The 19,225-nt window shown below is 42.4% G+C and overlaps 2 protein-coding genes across 4 annotated transcripts in view; both read right to left on the bottom strand.

The window, feature by feature from the left end:
* The window catches only part of TTYH3 (tweety family member 3), a 77,407-nt gene that overhangs the window by 31,505 nt on the left and 26,677 nt on the right, over positions 1-19,225 (bottom strand). For all 3 annotated transcript variants that reach the window (XM_081889197.1, XM_081889198.1, XM_081889199.1), the window contains exons 2-5: positions 10,256-10,425; positions 2,864-2,975; positions 967-1,187; positions 484-579 (exon numbers count right to left, since the gene is read on the bottom strand). In XM_081889197.1, coding sequence (XP_081745323.1) covers positions 484-579; positions 967-1,187; positions 2,864-2,975; positions 10,256-10,425 — 599 coding nt within the window. The remainder of the gene's footprint in view (positions 1-483; positions 580-966; positions 1,188-2,863; positions 2,976-10,255; positions 10,426-19,225) is intronic.
* CARD11 (caspase recruitment domain family member 11) overlaps positions 5,683-19,225 on the bottom strand; it is a 313,312-nt gene continuing 299,769 nt past the window's right edge. The window contains exon 25 of the mRNA XM_081889080.1: positions 5,683-5,736. The gene's annotated coding sequence lies outside the window, so the exon portion shown is untranslated. The remainder of the gene's footprint in view (positions 5,737-19,225) is intronic.

The following is a 19,225-nucleotide window of genomic DNA, read 5'->3' as shown; positions in this document are numbered from 1 at the left end:
TCTATTACAATAAGCAAAATCCCCACTGGTAAGATCAAAGCACACCATAGGGACATGGCAGTTTTTAAGATGTGGCATTTCCAACCCATATATGCATGGGTCTAATTCTGCACCACAAGGAGATATCTTCAACCAGAGACACAGTACTGCATTCACCTTTCTTATCCATGGAGGGTATACCAGAGACCATTAGAATTACATTCACTTTGAAGAACATTTTCTCATCTTTCTAAGTTCAAAGATGGACACAAGCACAGTGCAACTGTGTAACTGTTACATGAATGCACTGTCTTGTTAATGCCTCCCAGAAAAAGCCATGGCCCTGTCAGAAAAAAAACTCCAAATGACCTTTCTGAATGCAGCAAGCATCACTCACTGAGTAAACACTACTTAATAGTGTATGGAAGACTTGAAGGGCACAGAACTGAAGATTAAAACAAGCTCATTTTAATACCTTCACATACTGTTTCCACATCAACCTACCCCACAAGAATGGCCTTTGAGTTTCTAATTAGTCCAAATAGCACCAGCAAACAGATTAGGACATGGAACATGAGTAAGCCCAGGTATCCCAGCCACCTGTAGCAAAACCAAAACACAGATTAAAAAACAACACAGGAGACAATTAAAATGCGCAAAAGTGAAAAGCAAGTCTTGGACAAGCAATGCAATCTTCTGATTCCCACACCCACTACAGAGATTGAGAAATGAATGCTACAAAGCTCATTTGCTTTGGCTTGGAGCTACATGCCATTGCATCATTATCATCACATCAATATCAAGGCAATTTAGAATTGGGCTAAGATTACTGGTAAATGCTCAAAAACCTTTCTATTTAAAAGAGTGGGGATCCTAACACTTCTAACTACAGATAGCATAGGAAGCTGAAGCTTGAACACTCAGCTTGAACAAGCACCAAAATAGCATTAAAAAACACACACATGTAAAAGTACACAGCCTGCTTACCTGTACCAGTCATACAGATCAATACGACCTGCCAGCAATTCTAGAGAGACGTCATCATTCTTCCAGAAAGGAATCTCTGTTGTCTGCCTCACAAGTTCATCCAAGAGTCCTTGGAGCTTTTGAACCACGTGCAGATAATCTGTCTGTTTAGCAAACATTACCTCCAGGAACCCCAAGTTGGGCTCTGCTGTTTTGTTCAGAGCAACTGCAACATTTTGCACCTGTGGATAAAGAAAGACAGGAATGAGTTCTCCACATCAGCACAGGCACACACATAAAAGTAAAGGGCTAGCAAGTTGGTCAGCTTCAAGTGAGATGCTCTAAAACAGCTTATCTATCATATCCCAAAACTAGCAATGCAGCTAATTGAAATGATATAGATTTGTCCCATTAACACTCTCACACAAATTTGACAGTGATTGCAGAAGAAGAAGAGGAGGTTGGATTTGATATCCCACCTTTCACTCCCTTTAAGGAGTCTCAAAGCGGCTAACATTCTCCTTTCCCTTCCTCCCCCACAACAAACACTCTGTGAGGTGAGTGGGGCTGAGAGACTTCAGAGAAGTGTGACTGGCCCAAGGTCACCCAGCAGTTGCATGTGGAGGAGCGGAGACGCTAGCCCGGTTCCCCAGATTACGAGACTACCGCTCTTAACCACTACACCACACTGGCTCATACTAATGATCTCTTCAGGACAGGACAGGCAGGAAGAGATGCTTTGTCTAATAGAATTTCACCAGGCACCCAGACTTTGCTGCTATGTGGCAAGGACAACCTGCTACCACAATCTTCTCAAGCAAAATTTTGGTAAATTCAGCCTGTCTCTTTTACAGGGAGGGTACTTTATTGCTTGGTAGTTGAGGGCTGCTCCAATGAAAAGAGAAAACATTCCCTTTTCTTTGTGGGCTTGCTGAAGCAAAGTGTATTTCTCGGTACACAGGGGTGGCACTGCTAGAGCTAACTCTACTACCACAGATTGCTGTCTTGCTAAAACAGAGTCTGCAAATCAGCTCAGAAAGCACACCCACAATTCCAAGTGCGGTCAGATTTCATAAGTAATTTATATACAAGTGGATCTGAGCAAGGCTTTCATTCAGTGGACGCAACCTGGGTTTACAAAACCAAACCTTCCTTAACTCCATCATATCATAATAGACTATTGCTCACTTGAAGACAAAGCAGGCCATGTGGTTTCACTTCGGTGTGACTGCCTCACATGTTTCACTGAGAAATTATTTGGGATTATTTGTTCCATGAGGACAAATTCCTACTTTCTCTACAATAAAAACAGGTACTAGAGGTGCCATTTGCAATATCTCCACTTCTAGACTTTCTGAAACAGGAATCCTTCCCACTTAACAATCTGCAACTTACCCTGCAAAAAAGAAGGCTAGCCCTGATTTTAAGGGTTTAACCTAAGCATCTTCATGTAAGGAATCTCAGATAACTAAGATTGGAAAAGGCGCAGGATTGTTGCTGCTAGAGTATTGGGCTAACTGGATTATTGGTATGGCTCCCTAAGAGGCAGTTCTTTATACTCTCATTATCAAGCAGTACAGGTGTAAATTAATATTGCGGTTTTGCTGTTTTTTTGTGTATTGTCGCTGCTCAGGAAGGTTGGGGAAAGCATTAACATGCAGAAGCTTGAACCAAGCATAATCGTGATGGAACATTACTTTATTTAACAGGTTTGACTTGCTTGGATATTTTTAGAACAAGGAATGAAAGGAAATAGAACTGCATTTCCTTCTGCTAATGGAAGCTGTCAAGGACCTGTTGGGAAGCAGATAAGAACAGAGAGGCAGACACACAGGTGGGTTCTCACCTGAGGACAAGGATTCAACAACAGCTCTCTCCCTCTCTGTCTTTGGGGGGGGGGGAGCCTTCTTCCACTTACCCGGTCTTGGACCCCTGCAACAGTGAGATTGGCGTGCCGCAGTGAAGATGTTAGCCGATGAATGCCATCACTGGTCTCCCCATTTCCATAGAAGCCAACAGCTATGCCAGCGCTGTGGGGAGACAAAATAGGAAAGAGATTGAACATTTCAATCTATGCAGGCAGCTGCAAACTTATTCCTCATATTCTGAAGTTCTCCACAGGAAGAGAACAGTATACTCTGGGCTCTAAGAAAGGTTGCAACTGGATATAATCCCCAAAAGAAAGAATAAGGGGAAAAAACACTTCTTGTTTGTTTGCATGCTTTAGCTCTGGATTCTAGCTAGAAGTGTAATATACAAAGCTGATGGCCCACTCACTACTGAGCATTAGTTTTAGGACAGGGAACATTTTACTGTTACACTTGCTCAAGTGTTCCAGCACATTGCAGTTGACTCTGAGGCACCTCCAAGGGTGCAGATATTTCATGTGGGATGGGGAGTAGTAGTAATAATAATAATTTTAATAATAATTTATTATTTATACCCCAGCCATCTGGCTGGAGAAGTCTATTGAGTCTGCATGGAGTGATTCACATTTCAGGGAAAGACAGGAAGTTGTGGCCAGGCTGCCTTTCAGGGAATGTTGCCCACCATTGCTGATGTCATTGAGGAAGTCCCGATAAACCAAAGAACTCCAGATGACAGCTCAGAAACCACTGCTTTAAGAGAACAATACAGGAGGTTTGGGCTTTCTAGATTTCAAAACAAGGCTTCCAGGCTTTCTACCTTGAACTTTTGGCAGGTTACACATTCTATCCACCCAATTGGTAGAAGAAAGCACCTACCTAACACAGGATTACCAGAAATCTTTCAGTTTAAAATGAGACAAGAAACCGCCCATTCCAAAAGAAAACCATCAGCGGCATCACATTTGCTTTTCATGCTCAACACTGAACGATGACCCACAGGGGAGGTTATCTTCCTAAATCTATACAATGTGATTCACTGCTGTTTTAATTTTCCTCATTTGATAAATTGCAACTTATTCTTTGGAGGGGAAATAACTATAGGCCATTTCAAGTATCAATAGAAATGTGGCATAGAAATATTGTAAACAGGAATGAAAACTGTCAAGTTGAATTGACTCAGGATAGAGAAATTACCCACAATTAATTAAAACATTTCTATACTGCATCCCATGTTGGGATTCAACAATACTGAAATGTGTATCAAAACACCTAAAGGGTGAGCAGGCAGACAGCAGGAACAGTCCTTAGGCTGCGTATTTAGGATGGTAGAAGGTCTAAGAATATGAGAATGTAACTATTATAGGTTGCCATCCCAGCAGATGGAGAAAAGCAAAAATCTGTCACCTGAGGTGACACAAGTCCAAGGGCTGAAATAGGTACAGATGGCCCTGTAAGATCACAATCTTCTAACTTACCTTTCTCTAGCGAACAAAGGCACATATCTAGTGACGAGATAAGCTTTCATCTTTGTGTCAGGCAAAAAGCGGATAATCCCCACTGATTGTAACTGATCCATTAAAAAAAAAATATTTAAGGGTTTAACCCACACAGTTGTTGTATGAATTAGACAGAGGTCAGATGGAGGTAAAATAATGGGCCGCATGGGGGAGGAAAGCTGTCTTGCCACGTGAAAAGGCAAGGGACCCGATGAGATCATTTAATAAGATACGGCATCAACTGGGAGTTTGGAGGTGTGGTTTATTTAAGAGACACAGTAGAACTGCATTCTGTATAACAGTATCCAAAAGCAATACATAAAATCACAATATTTCAAAAGTCATTATATCGTCATGCCAAGATTGTTATTTAACGGTGATTTCTAAGCCCTTATTGAGGTCCAGCTACAAACAGTTAGGTTAGCTTGGGACTGAAAAGAAACACTCAAATTTTATGCTATCATGTGTGGTTCGGGTATTTCTGCAGTCACCATGTTTCCAGTGATAGCAGAGCAGGAAAGGTTCAGTATCTTCTAACAGCAGCAGCCAATAGTCCCACACACCATGAAAGAAATTGGAGGGAAGAGATAGTCACTGTATATAATGCTGCTGCGGTAGATGGACCAATGGTTAAGTATAAGGCAGACTCCCATGTTCCTATGGTGATGATGATAATAATAATAATAATAATAATAATAATAATAATAATAATAATAATAATAATAATTTATTATTTATACCCTGCCCATCTGGCTGGGTTTCCCCAACCACTCTGGGCAGCTTCCAACAGAATATTAAAATACAGTGGTGCCCCGCAAGACGAACGCCTCGCAAGACGAAAAACCCGCTAGACGAAAGGGTTTTCCGTTTTGGAGGCGCTTCGCAAAACGAATTCCCCTATGGGGTTGCTTCACAAGACGAAAAAAATCTTGCATCCCCCCGGGGTTTTTTCCCCGCTTTTTTTGCCCTTTTCTTAAGCCGCTAAGCCGCTTATCAGCTGTTCCGCTGATAAGGCGCTTAACAGCTGATCGCTGGAAGCCGCTTGACAGCAGTAGCGCTAATCCGCTAAGCTGTCAATGGGCTTGCTTCGCAAGACGAAAAAACCGCTAGACGAAGAGAATCGCGGAACGGATTAATTTCGTCTTGCGAGGCACCACTGTACAATAGTCTATTAAACATTAAATACTTCCCTAAACAGGGCTGCCTTCAGGTGTCTTCTAAAAGTCTGGTAAAGTGGTACCTTGGGTTAAGAACTTAATTCGTTCGGGAGGTCCGTTCTTAGCCTAAAACTGTTCTTAACGTGAGGTACCACTTTAGCTAATGGGGCCTCCCACTGCCGCTGTGCCACCACCACACAATTTCTGTTCTCATTCTGAAGCAAAGTTCTTAACCCGAGGTACTATCTCTGGGTTAGCGGAGTCTGTAATCTGAAGCGTCTGTAACCTATAGGTGGGAGGGCGTTCCACAGGGCGGGTGCCACTACTGAGAAGGCCCTCTGCCTGGTTCCCTGTAACCTCACTTCTCGCAGGGAAGGAACCACCAGAAGGCCCTCGGAGCTGGACCTCAGTGTCCAAGCAGAACGATGGGGGTGGAGACGCTTCTTCAGGTATACTGGACCGAGGCCGTTTAGGGCTTTCAAGGTCAGCACCAACACTTTGAATTGTGCTCGGAAACGTACTGGGAGCCAATGTAGGTCTTTCAAGACTGGTGTTATGTGGTCTCGGCGGCCACTCCCAGTCACCATGTCAGGGTTGCTACAAAGTGAACCATGGTGGAGGCCATGGTGGAAAGGCGGCTGTCAGGCACATGGTTCACCCCCACCAACAGAAAAAGGTTACCCATTCCCAATAAGTGAGTGGCTGCCATCTGCTCCTAGAGAAGAAGAAAAAAGCCTATCCGCTGCCAGTGTTTTAACAGAGAGCAAAACCAAATCACCACACCTGACACCAGCTGTGGTTCAGACATAAATAGAAGGAACACTATGTGGGAATGGGGGATGGGAAACGCTCCATTGCATTGATCACTAAATTACTGTTGTATAAGGTGGAGTAAATTGTATATAGGCTTGGTTTCAAGAGCTGCCCCTCCCCTCAACCCAATTATGTCCATGGGATGAAGCTAGATTTTCCATTTGGTGGAGGCAATTGAGGTTGTGGAAAAGCCCCCCATACCCTTCATTGACTAAATTTGACAGGCTTTTCACTGGTATTCATTAGTGAATAAAAGCTGGGATTTTCAGAAATGAAAATTCCTGGAGGTCACATACAGCCCAGTGAGCACAAATTGCCTGTTGGATAAAAGAAGAGCAAAAGAGAACATGGTTGTATTCTGTTAACTATAATTTTGTGTTTAAGAACTTTGTTCTGAGCAGGACCTAGTAGCTATCGGGGGCGGAAGGGGGGAGTTAGGCTGAGAATGTGGCTGGATATGATTAACAAAGTTCCTTAAGAATCACTGAAATCTGGTTTTTTTCTGAATAAGGGAGTGGATATCAAAAACATGAAAGCAAAGTTGTATGCATACAGGAGATGCTGTGTGTGGCCACTCAAATGACCTGTTCCCCTTATTTAGCACTAAACTGAGGCTTCAAAGTAAGGGCCCAGCAATTAATATATACATAGCCCCTCCTCCCTTTCCTAAGAAGAGACTCACCATCCACAAAAGTCCCATCTTTACAAGTTAATATTGCAGTGGCAGCAAGACATCTTTAATTAAAGGGACTTTACAAGCTGAATCCTTAAAAAAAAGAACCTTTGTTACTCCTGGGGACGAGTTAATATTCCCATCTAATTACCACCTTATTCTTCAACATTGGGAGAAAATGCTATTTCTGGCAGAGCTGTAAAAGCCATATTTCAACATCTGTTTGCATGTTATTTCTGCTAAATGCAGTTGTTCAAGACATTTCCCAACGATCAGAACCAATCTGTCTGGAATTTCCTGGACATATCCAGAATCCTGCAGCTGCAAGCAGTGTCCGTGTGGAAATCGGCTAAATATTTGGAGGTATGGCAGCCCATGCTGGCAGTGTTGTTTTTGCTGATTCTCCTCAGAAATAGCTCAAAAATGTCCTATTTTGGCAAAAAAGCTTAACAACTTTGGCCAAAACTACAAAAAGCTCAACAACCTTTCTGTTGTTGGGAACCCTAACTTTATGCTCTTGTTTCTCTGGTGTTTTATTATTCATTCATTCATTTAATATATATAACACTCTTCATCTGAAGATCTCAGGAAGGTTCACAATATATAATGATGATGATGATGATGATAATTCTTCCAATACTTTCCACTATTTCCAAAGATCACAAACAAATCACACCTCAGAAAATCTACAGTGTCCATAGGTACATTAAAAGTGACAAATGTGTTTTTGTAGGATTGGAATCAGAGTTGGAAGGTGCCCTGGAAGTCCAATTCACTCCTCAATTCATGATCTACCATGCAAGACATTCCTGAGTCCACCCAGGCTCTTCTTTAATACCTCCAGCAAAGGAGACACCAGCTCCTGAGGCAGTCCTGTTCCACAGTAAAACAGTTCTTACCACTAGGATGTCTATCCAAATGTTTAGATGAAATCTGCTTCACTGCCATTTCTACCCATTGGTTCTAATCCTGCCTATGCATGGCAGCTGCAAGAACACCTGCAGCCCAGACACATCCCACAAAAGACAACAGAGTGCCTTGGTGGCTGCACCCCAAGTATCTGATGGCTAACTATGAGAAACCCTAGATTAGAGCCATGGTTAGGAACACTCTCCTAAGAGACCAATAATAAGAACCCTCAAATCACAGTGCTTAAATAAAATTTGCTGTAACCACTTTCTCTTCAACATATGTGGGATTGTTGTTGTTTAGTCGTTTAGTCGTGTCCGACTCTTCATGACCCCCTGGACCAGAGCACGCCAGGCACTCCTGTCTTCCACTACCTCCTACAGTTTGGTCAAACTCATGCTGGTAGCTTTAAGAACACTGTCCCACCATCTCGTCCTCTGTCGTCCCTTCTCCTTGTGCCCTCCATCTTTCCCAACATCAGGGTCTTTTCCAGGGAGTCTTCTCTTCTTATGAGGTAGCCAAAGTATTGGAGGCTCAGCTTCAGGATCTGTCCTTCCAGTGAGCACTCAGGGCTGATTTCCTTCAGAATGGATAAGTTTGATCTTCTTGCAGTCCATGGGACTCTCAAGAGTCTCCTCCAGCACCATAATTCAAAAGCATCAATTCTTTGGTGATCAGCCTTCTTTATGGTCCAGCTCTCACTTCCATACATCACTACTGGGAAAACCATAGCTTTAACTTGTTGGCAAGGTGATGTATCTGCTTTTTAAGATGCTGTCTAGGTTAGTCATATGCGGGATTAAAAGTCTGCAAATGCAATGCTTGATGGTAGATTGAGGAAAGGGGCTAGAGGATAACCCAAAATAACATTCAGAATGGGCAAGAGTAAAGGCGAAAGTTAATTGTGCTATTCAAAGCTGAAATGTTTTGCCCTCTCCAGAGACCCTGACTCTCTCATGCACCAAGGTGCTGAAGATCTGTTGGTCACACAGCAATGGGTTGGTTGCCAAGAAAGGTCCGGTAAAAGGGCTAGAAATACCACCATTTAAAAGACTGGCAGTGAATTTTTCTAATTGCTCAAGGTGCCAAGAGATCAGAAATAGCTACAAGGACCATTGGCTGAAGTTTTCGCTTTGTAAACTGCTGATCAGTCTTTTGATAAATGCAATTTAAAATGCAGAGAGGCATCAAAATAGCTCTGTAGATGGAGAGAGGTCACCCCTGTGTGCTGCAATGTAGTTTGAAAGCAAATCTATCTCAAGATTTGATGCAGAAAGAGCAGAACTTCTGCCCTGTTCACTTTAGAAAAATGCTCCATGAAACATACCTGTCTGTGGGCAAATAACTCATTATTACTCATGCTAACAGAATAACCAATTTGTACCGATCATCATCCCCACTCAAGAGCAGAGAGGTGAGGAGCCCCAGTCCCTCTACTGTCTGCCCTGTTCTAAGTCTCAGGTGGTGAACAAACTTGCTTGCTTGCACTTCCAGCTTTTGCCATTCAAACCCAAGCAAATAAACTCTCCAAGGAATCCAGGTTTGTTTTTTTAATTGTGTGAATTCCTTTTTTTTAAATGGGGTTAAGAAGAGTAGCTTACTAGCTGTGCTTAGCACAAAACTAGCAAACAACAAAAGTTTTCCACAAAAATCAAGTCGGGAAAAGACTATAAGGATAAGGCATTTGAAGGATATTTCAGATATTCCTGAAGGTTAGAAAAACAACAAAGAGAGAATGCCAGCTTGACACTGCAGAACTACATGTTTGTTTCTATTCTAAGGACAATATGACCTTGAATGGGGGATTACCTCCACATGCTACTCTCAGAGGAAAGAATTACAATCACTCTTGCAGTTTTTAGTATGCTCTGTGCATGCAGATAACTGATAATCAAGTTAGCACTTGGTGGAAACAATTTCCTCCTGCAAAGATGGGCCCATTCAGCTGGCCTGCCCCCACTGATGGATCCTGGTGGATTCCTGATTTTCTGGGGGATGTATTGTAGGATCAGTTTCATTTTACATACTCCGATGATGTGGATTTCTAAGCAATATACAAATATAACGTAGGCCTTGCCCAGAGGTTTATGATCTAACAGACACAATGCTAAGCCAACAGTTTCGCCACAGATCTACACTGACTTAAGCAGCCCGATGAGCCTGGATCAGGAAGAGACCAAAAGTTTATTTACACTTACTATGGAGCCTGCTAGGGAAGAGAATATTATCTTGAATCATAGACTGGTGAAGGCTATGTTTGAAAAGCTACAACTTTGGGTAGCTGGTTGGGTAAATGTGGCAGCAGTGGCAGAATGAGAAGGCAATTTTATCTCTGCCTTTGTCAGATTAGTTCTGTTTGCCCTTCTGTTAGTTTGGAGGAGGGGGAGGACTTACCTGCAGACCAGAGTTGCAATGATGACACACCAAGCTGTACAGCAGCAATCTGCATTCAGCTGTTCTTCAGTTTTCCGATGGCGACAACATAACCAGAAGGAATAGAAAAGGAGGAAGAGGAGATCCAGAGCAAGGCAGGACAGAGCAACACCACCCAGCAGCAAGAGGGCCTGAGGAAGAGAGAGAAAAATAGTTAACTGAGAGGCATTTCCATAGCAGGAATATACAAAATCACCTCTGTGGCCCAATTGCTGTGATCTCCACAAGTACTATTGCTCACAAAATCTTGAGAGGCCAGCAAATAAGGAATTCCCTTTTAAAATCCAGATTGAGTCACAGGGGGAGGAGTTTACCTGGACTGTATTTTAAGTGAGGGCTACTTCACATTTACATCTTCTGGGGGCATATTTTTGAAGTATGGAGGGCTGAAGGCCACAAACATTGGCTACCACATGAGCTAAGGCTCCTGTCACATGAAAGGGGCTCTTAAACTAAGATTACCAGATTTTTTTCAAGGAATCCGGGGACACTTTTCAACTTCAATGGATTTTGTATGGGGACTGATATGTAAATCTGGGGACTGTCCCTGGGAAATGGGGGTGCCTGGTAACCTTATCGTAAACCCACTCCTCCTCAATATGAATAGATGAGGCTTTTGTAAAGTCCTTCATTAATGTGCAGTTTTAAACCGAAAGCTAAGCCTGTGAGAAAACATTTTTCTTCATACAGTTTATTGCACAGACTCATAATTTAGGCTGATGGTTAAGTACACTGGTAGCATACACTGTGGCCACAGAATTCACTGCGCAGCCAAATGCGTCTCTAAACCTCCAAATCTGGGAAGATTGCGTGTAAGTTAGACTTCTTTGCTTTTCTCAGATTGCATGCATGTAGACCACTGAAAAAGCATAGTAAGAGGAGTGCCATCATGGTAGAAGATAAAGGGCTATTATGGGGGCTACATGGGGAGCCTATCCCTCCCAGACTTATCTTTATTAGCTCTATGCCAGAGTGATGCTTTTAAGAAGTTGAGCTCTTTCCCCGTAACCCTTTTAAATCATACTGTTCTTCCCCTCCACCCAAATTACTTCCCTTTTCTCCTCTTTTTCATTTCCCCCTACTTCTAAGTTACCATACCTTCTTTCCAGATTTGCTACAAGGATTATTTAAAACAAGCTGATCAATTGCATCACATCATGAATGGGATAGCTTTGGCTATGTGACATCACTGAGGGCAAAACAGAGCCAACTGAGAAAACGGGCCATGCTGGAGTAGTTTCTGCAAAGTCCTAACCCCCACACTGCAGCATCTCATTTCCAGGGCAGGAGAAGTGCGAACCACCATTTGCTGAGTGAAATGGCAAGCAATGATTGGCTGCAAGCCAGGGAAGGAGGTAATGCATGAGATTGGGGTTCCTTTAAGGCTTGTTCAGGTAGTACCAAACCACAGTTTGGTATTACCGTATTTTTCACACCATAGGATGCACTTTTTCCCCTCCAAAAATGAAGGGGAAATGTGTGTGCATCCTATGGTGCGAATGCAGGCTTCAGGAGAGCCCCACCGCCAGCCCCACAAGCTGAGGGACAGCGGGGAGGCGGAACGTCGCCATCCCGCTGTCCTCCAACTTGGTTAGAAGGCTGGCGGGTGGAGAAGCCTGCTCCTCCCCGTCGCCAGCCCCGCAAACTCGGGGGACAGCGCTGGGCTCCCGCTGCTTGCGGAGACTTGCCTGCATGCTGAAGCCTGCGCGCGCTGAGCTCAGCGCGTCCAGGCTTCGCGGACCTCTCAGCACGCAGCGGGAGCGCTCCCACGGCTTGCGGAGACTTGCCTGTTTGGGGGCTGGGGTCGGGGGAAGCTTGAGCTTCCCCTGTCCCAGCCCCGCGCCTGGGGGGGGAAATAATTTTTTCCCCTTTATTTCTCCCCCAAAAAACTGGGTGCGCCCTATGGTCCAGTGCGCCCTATGGTGCGAAAAATACGGTACATCTATACCAACTCAGTATGAGGAACTCAGATGTCATTCTAGCATGACTTATTCAAATTCATTCATTTTCTGCAATTTAAACACACACACACACACACACACACACAAATACTTGAACCAATTGCTTTTTGGACACAAATCTGGAGGTTACTGACTGTAAAATGACACTGAATTGCAAGTCCTGGAATGGAGCCCAAGAGATTTGTGCCAACACAGTAATGTTAGTAACCTTCACTCCACAGACAAATCTGTCCCAGAAATGTGCAATAGAAGGGATTTTATGTTTAATCAGTTACGTCTCTTTTGCCCTTCCTGTCCTCTTGCAATCCTGATAAAATTACAGAAAGTATGAATTTTTAACAATAAAAACTCTCCCTTAGTCTTGGAAATGACATTAAAAATACTACAATTAAATGAAAAGTTAGTCTTAAAAACAGGTTGACTGCCACTATACAATTGAAATACCACAAAAATGCCTGCTGAAAAGAAAGCACACACATTTGTGCTTCTCCTTGCTGGGAAACTGAGCAACACCAAAGCTTTCAGATAAGCAAATACCACTGATTGCAGAATGACAGGTTGCCTACTACACTAGATACCACCCATGTGGCAAGGAGTTGTCCCAGGATTTCAGAATACAACTAGTTTGGAACAACCTTACCTAAGCTGATGCCCTCTGGATGCTGCTGGATTCCAACTTCCATCAGCCCCAGTTATCATGACCAAGGTGTACTGTACTGAGGATCGGATCTGAAGTCCAACATGCAGGCTTCCCCTGGCCCACTCAGATCACGAGTAGCACCCCAGTGTCTTCAAGCAGAGGGAGGATTCTCCCATTTGTGGTCCATTTACCTGGTGATCCCAGGGACTAAAGCTGCAACCCACTGCATGCAAAGCATATACCCTAATACTGAACTACAGTTCTGCCTCGAGGAGGAGTAAAAATGATAAATTCTCAAATCAAACCTTTTGTTTGTTGCTCCTGCTTCTCATTTCAATGCAGCACTGGCCAAAATTATATTTAAAAACAAAACACGCTGAAGTTGTGCTAAGGCATTTATTATAGAACCTGTGGTCTGCAATAATCATTTTGCAGCAAACTCATCTAAAATAGCATGCTACTTCCAAGTTCTCTCTTAACCATGGTTAAGACAGCAGCGTTGAGCTGCAGGACTGTGAAAGATTTTAGAGAATTCCCTCCTTTCACAAAAGAAAAGAAAAGAAACAACCCTCAAATGATCCCTACCACAGAAGTCTGCATGCACATACACTCTTAGGAGCTTACTGGAGTTTCCGCTGCATCATGCCAAAAGGGTGACATCATCTGCTCCTTGCTCCTTTGCAGCCATTCTCAGAGGTGTATTAAAAGGACCAGGGGACAGTGAAATGTTTTTAGAGTTCTACATGCCACATTTACCCTTTGAAGGCAGTGAAGGGCGTTTTATGTTGCCAAAGTGAATGGTAATTCTTTGTAAGAAGCACATAGGCCAGACATAGGTAAACTCCGGCCCTCCAGATGTTTGGGACTACAATGCCCATCATCCCTAGCTAATAGGACCAGTGGTCAGGGATGATGGGAACCGTAGTCCTAAATATATGGAGGGCTGGAGTTTGCCCATGCCTGACATAGGCATTCACAAATATCAGACCTCTCCACAAACCCAGTCAAACACTGAAGAGCAATGTAGCATGTAGGCAGGCAACCGCATCCTGGGTAGTCTAGGAGCTGGCACACTGAACAAGGTGGGGAGACCCAGGTTCAAAACACCACTTGGTCACAAAGCTTGATTGGTGATGTACCCCATAGGATTGCTGCAAAGGTAAAAGGGAGGAAGCATACACACGTGCCCTGAACCCACTGGAGGAAGGGTGGAACAAAAATTCTGTTAATTGCTATTATTATTTAACAACTTCCTACATAAAATGGTGTCAGAATTGGACCGAGAGAGCTTTCCCCATAGTTGAGATGCTGGTATCTTAGCAACCTCCAAGGAGGGGCCACAGGTACCTGATTCTTTCATCACTACCCTAATTTCAAGTATAAACCACTCATGAGTTGTACATAGACTCCTGCAGGGAAGTTGTTCTTTTCCATTTTATCAGTACACTTGCTGAAAGCTTCTCTGCAGAACAATGATTTAGAAAAGGATAATCTCTCCCGCTCTCCAAATGCAGTTTGTACTGACACATCCCCACAGACTAAATCTTTATTAAATGAAGCTTAGCTCAAATTTGGCAGGCTGTCAACTGAGCATGCTCACTGAAAAGACAGATTTCCTCACAGAAGCTGCTGCAAATCCAACAAAATGGATGCTTCAGTTGTTTTGCATTAACTGTGTCTAAGGCTGCTAACCTGTAAGGTAGGAAATGCAGAGTTCAGCAACAGCTTGTTTACATCACTCTTTGAAGCAGTAAAGCCTCAAATAGATGAACAAGAACCACAAAGATTACCTTATCAGCCTCAAAAGAAATTACTCTCAAGAAGATAGAAAACAGAAGGTGTCCCAATGGCATGCTTACATAACATGGGTATGGAAAAACAACATACATCTCTGCTATCAGAATTTGCAATCAATGGGATTGGATTGTGGTGTATCACAGCCATCTATGCATCATGAAGCATTACACTGCACAGTGTTAGGAAAGATCTGGCGCATCTCCAGATTCAGGGAGGTGGGGGGGGGGGGGAGAGAAATATTCCTCTACCAAAAAGCTTTGAAAATTCCCTCTGCAACAAGTATTCTGGGATCGAACTGGGAACCTTGAGCCTAAGTCTTAGTCTAGTGAGGTAACTAGGGAAAGGCATGGGGAAGGGAGAGGTATCCTTTTTCTTTTATGTATCTGATATGTCCCTGCAAAATACGAGTTTTAACTGTACCAGGACACAAATAAAACAGGCCTCATTTTCTTTTTTTCCAGTGGATGCCTTCAATCTCCAACAACTCAGTTGTCCTCAACATTCTTTTGGCTCTTGAAGTCACTGATCATAAGTCCTTGCTAGGCTATACACTTCTCTTTTAATTTATAAATTAATATACTTCTGCAGACCTGAGTCCTCAAGTACACAGTAATTCAGGACAAGCAAATTTTTGTGGTTTCATTTGAAATCCATCTGTTAAAACTGAAATGAAATTGTCACAGATTCATTTTAGTGTTGTTTTTTTAACTTTTCTAATCAAAATGTCAGTAGTAGTTAAGAGTTGTAAGGGTTTTCAAGTTGGTGGCCTGCAGACGTTTCCAGCTGGTATTTGTTCTCAAGGAAATGAACCAATACTGCAATAGAATAATGAACTGATGCTAGCACATTAAGTCAATATATACATTCACACACCAGACTCAAACAAATCCTCATCAGTGGCATCCACTGTACTGAAAATAATCACAGGATAATTCACTGACATGCTAGCCTGCATTTCCTCCTGCTATATTCAACTAAAGAGTCAAATATAACTGGTCATTTTCTTCATGGCAACCAAATTCAGTTGGAGAGGGTATGAGGAGCAGCAAACACTCCCAGAAAAAGAAAGGTACCCGGTGTGTTGCACATTGTTCATGTGAATAAAGTGCATTCAATGTTGAGGATAGATTCTTGTTTCTGTTGCCTCATATTATTTTATTTTGACTCAAAGTCCTAAACTTGGCAACTCTTGCCTTCAGCAAGAGTTTTTCTGTCTTTCCTTGGAGCCTGGATGTCACTACAATGAATACTTCAACCCATAATGAGGTCTCTCACCTTTATAAAGGGCCACCAACAATGACCCTAGCAAGGGAGGTAACTCCATCCATGTCCCCAGCTCCCACCTGGGGACACAGTATTCAGATTCTTAGCTCAATTACTGCCAAATGCTTTGTTCTAAACATCATTACAATGACCAAGCATGATCAGGTTGCAGGTTACACGGTTCTGAAGTTTACAGCACAGTTCTAAGGTACATGGCTAGGCATAAGCTAAGATGCTGTCCCACCACTTGACCTTGATGTGGTCCCTGACCTTTGTTTAAATGGCTTAAACAAAGCAAGTAAATAAATGTGTGTGCCCGCACACACAAAAATATTGACCAACTGGTTAATATTTCAATCAACTCTAACCATTTCCAGCATTTAGATATGAGTGAAGGTCAACAAAACATAGGCTTGAGTGACATGTTCCCATTTTAAAGCCTGTTTTTGTTACTACTTATTTAGGGAAAGATTTTTAAAAAATTAAAATTCATTAACATCATGAGTGCATAGATGTGAATTGAGGTTCTTCAAAATACAGGGAACCTTTTAAGATAGCTGCTGCCGCTCCCATCAGATGAACAGCTGGCATTACTAAAATGCCAGAGGTGGGAATGCATTATCTAAATAGCCATTTGTTTTTCCAAAGCCCACAGGGCACAACGATATGAAATTACTGGAAATTTATGTTAAAAATAAATTGCTGGGGAAATCGAAAAGGAAACAATCCGATATATGGGGGAGGGGGGGTGCTATGTGAGAACTGGAAGAACATGTCAGTGGAAAGCTATCAAGCAAGAATATAGATTTCCTGTTAAACGTGAAAACAACAGATGATCCTCAGGGTCCCTTCCAACTCTACAACTCTTATGATTTTATGTCAGGAGAGGGAGAATTCAATTTGGGGAGAAGCAGCTATGTTGGACTTGCAAGGACAGTGAAGCAAACAGGGATCTGAATCTAGGTTGCCCAGCTCCAAGCACAGCAGCACCACACTGGTTTTCACATCAGCAGATGCTGCCTCTTAAAAGATCTAATGTGCTTTTTATAAACAGTGAGATGAGCTAATCTGCTGGAATATTACCAGAAGCAGCTGAAATAAGTGGCTTGAATATTTTAAACGCTCAAAGAAGAATTAAAAACAGAAGAAAGCAGTAGATTAAAAAAAAACAACAGCTCAAAGGGATGCTCTAGTCTACAACCTGACGTTGTGTCACATCTAATGTCCTCAGGCTGCCCTAACCGCTACAATTGATTTGGGTGGTGGAAATCTCTCTCTTTAATGTCCATGCTTTCCAAACAGGCTTTAGTACTCAGTCAACCTGGGAGCTCCCTCTTTGTATCACCAACTGCACTGACTGTTGCAAGGACTGTAACATGCCCTTAGCGACACAGAGACAAAATATTCAGTTGTATTGCGACAAATTCCAGAAGAAGCAGCCATGTTAGTCTGTGGCAACAATACAGCCTCTGAAGTGCTGCAGTGCTTTAGAAGCTAATTGGTTTGCTGTAGCCTGAGTGTTTAGCAAGCAACGGCCTATTCTTCATTTTAACCAAGCCACAAGCACAAGAAGAATCCCATTTGAGTGTTCTGAAGATGGATTGGTTTGCTAGATTGAAAAGAATTTTAAAGAGGAAGTATTCATGTGTAACCACTGGAAAATGACATATGAAAATGATTGTGTGGAGGACAACTACCAAATAAGAGGGCCGTTTCATATATTAGCTGCTTTCGACTAGAACCTATTCTTTTGGCAGGGCTCATTTCAGAAATCAAGAGACTCCATTACGAGGATGGATTGGGACCCACAACTGGGCTAAGCCCCAAGCTAAGATGAGCAGCCCTAGCACAACCCATTTTCCTTTTCAGAAGAGAAAAAAATGCAGACTAATACAGGGAGAAAATCAGAAGTGGGTACTGTGTTGAAGGTTGGATATACTGGAATACGGAGAACACACACAACAGAGAAATGAATTTAGCCTGAAAACTATTGTAATTACGAGTCTAATTGCTAGAGGAATAACTATTATTCATTCATTCAATTCTTTAACTGCCATTCACCATCAGGTCCCAGGGAGTCACAACCATTTAAAATTCAACATTAAAAACAGATTAAACAAATTACAGTGGCAGGAATAGGGTGGGTCTCAGGTGTCCAAGACCGGGGTAAAGAGGTGTGCCTTCAGCAAACATTGGAAACTATAATGAAGGTGCCAGACACACCTCTGTGGGGAGGGAATTCCCAAATGATTTTGATATTTTTTGGGATACTCAACTAGGAATGGGAATACTCCCTTAAGTGGATTCATTGGTGGCATCAACCTCCACCAAGGCTAATCTGTATAATGACAAACAAAAGTTTTCAGCGTTGGAGGGGATGGGGCATAAAGAGTTCTTTATAAACATGCCTTGTGAGTGCCCTAAGATTCTTTATAATGGGAGATGATTTTCAGAGAAATTAATGCTGCCACCGACCGAACTTAATATGCACTCCTGCAACTGGCACTTCAAAACCTTTGGAAGGGTGAAAATTAAGATTTAATACATGAAATGTTGATTTCCATTGCTGCTAGCAGCATGAATTGAAGTTGCAGAAAGTTGGAAGACAGCTGACAATCATTTCAGTTGTAGATCCACAGGAATATGGCTATGGTGGAAAAATTTACCTTTAGTATAAGACTTTGTAAAGTGCTTTCAGGTTGTTGTTTTTAATAATCAATTGGTATATAAATAATGGAGCCCAAACATAAACAGAACCTACACATATCTAATGCTTTCTTGAAACTCTGGGGCCATAGCTAAAGTATGTTTTGTCATACTTCTTTCTTTTTCAAATGATGTTGTAACTAGGTATACATCCATATTGGGGTGCATGTGGAAGAGATATATTGGTTACCTAGTTAATTGCCTTGTTATTTTGGTAATCAATAAAATATAGTTTTTTTAATAAAAAAAAACCCCCTGCAAGCAGCCCCAGCCAGGATGGTCAATAGTAAAGGATGATGGGAGTTGTGGTGTATCTAGAGGGCCACAGCTTCTTCAGCTCTGAACTATATGCAAACTGAACCTGAATGCACTGAATTTTAAAATCAACTATTTCAAATTAAGAGCATATCCCTAACGTGATCAAAAGCCAAGTTCCTTCAAGCATTCACCCCAAAAGCAATGACTGCATATATTGCTGTCTCTTTCCATAAATATCCCCTTTTCTGGCTGTTCCCTCGGCATTTCTTAAAAAGAAACATTTGCTTAATGCTGTGTATGTGTGCA

This window comes from Podarcis melisellensis (genome assembly GCF_964234715.1).
Source record: "Podarcis melisellensis genome assembly, chromosome: 14".
NCBI lineage: Eukaryota > Metazoa > Chordata > Lepidosauria > Squamata > Lacertidae > Podarcis > Podarcis melisellensis.
The sequence above is the reverse complement of the archived record's forward strand: the minus strand, read 5'-3'. Positions and strand labels throughout refer to the sequence as shown.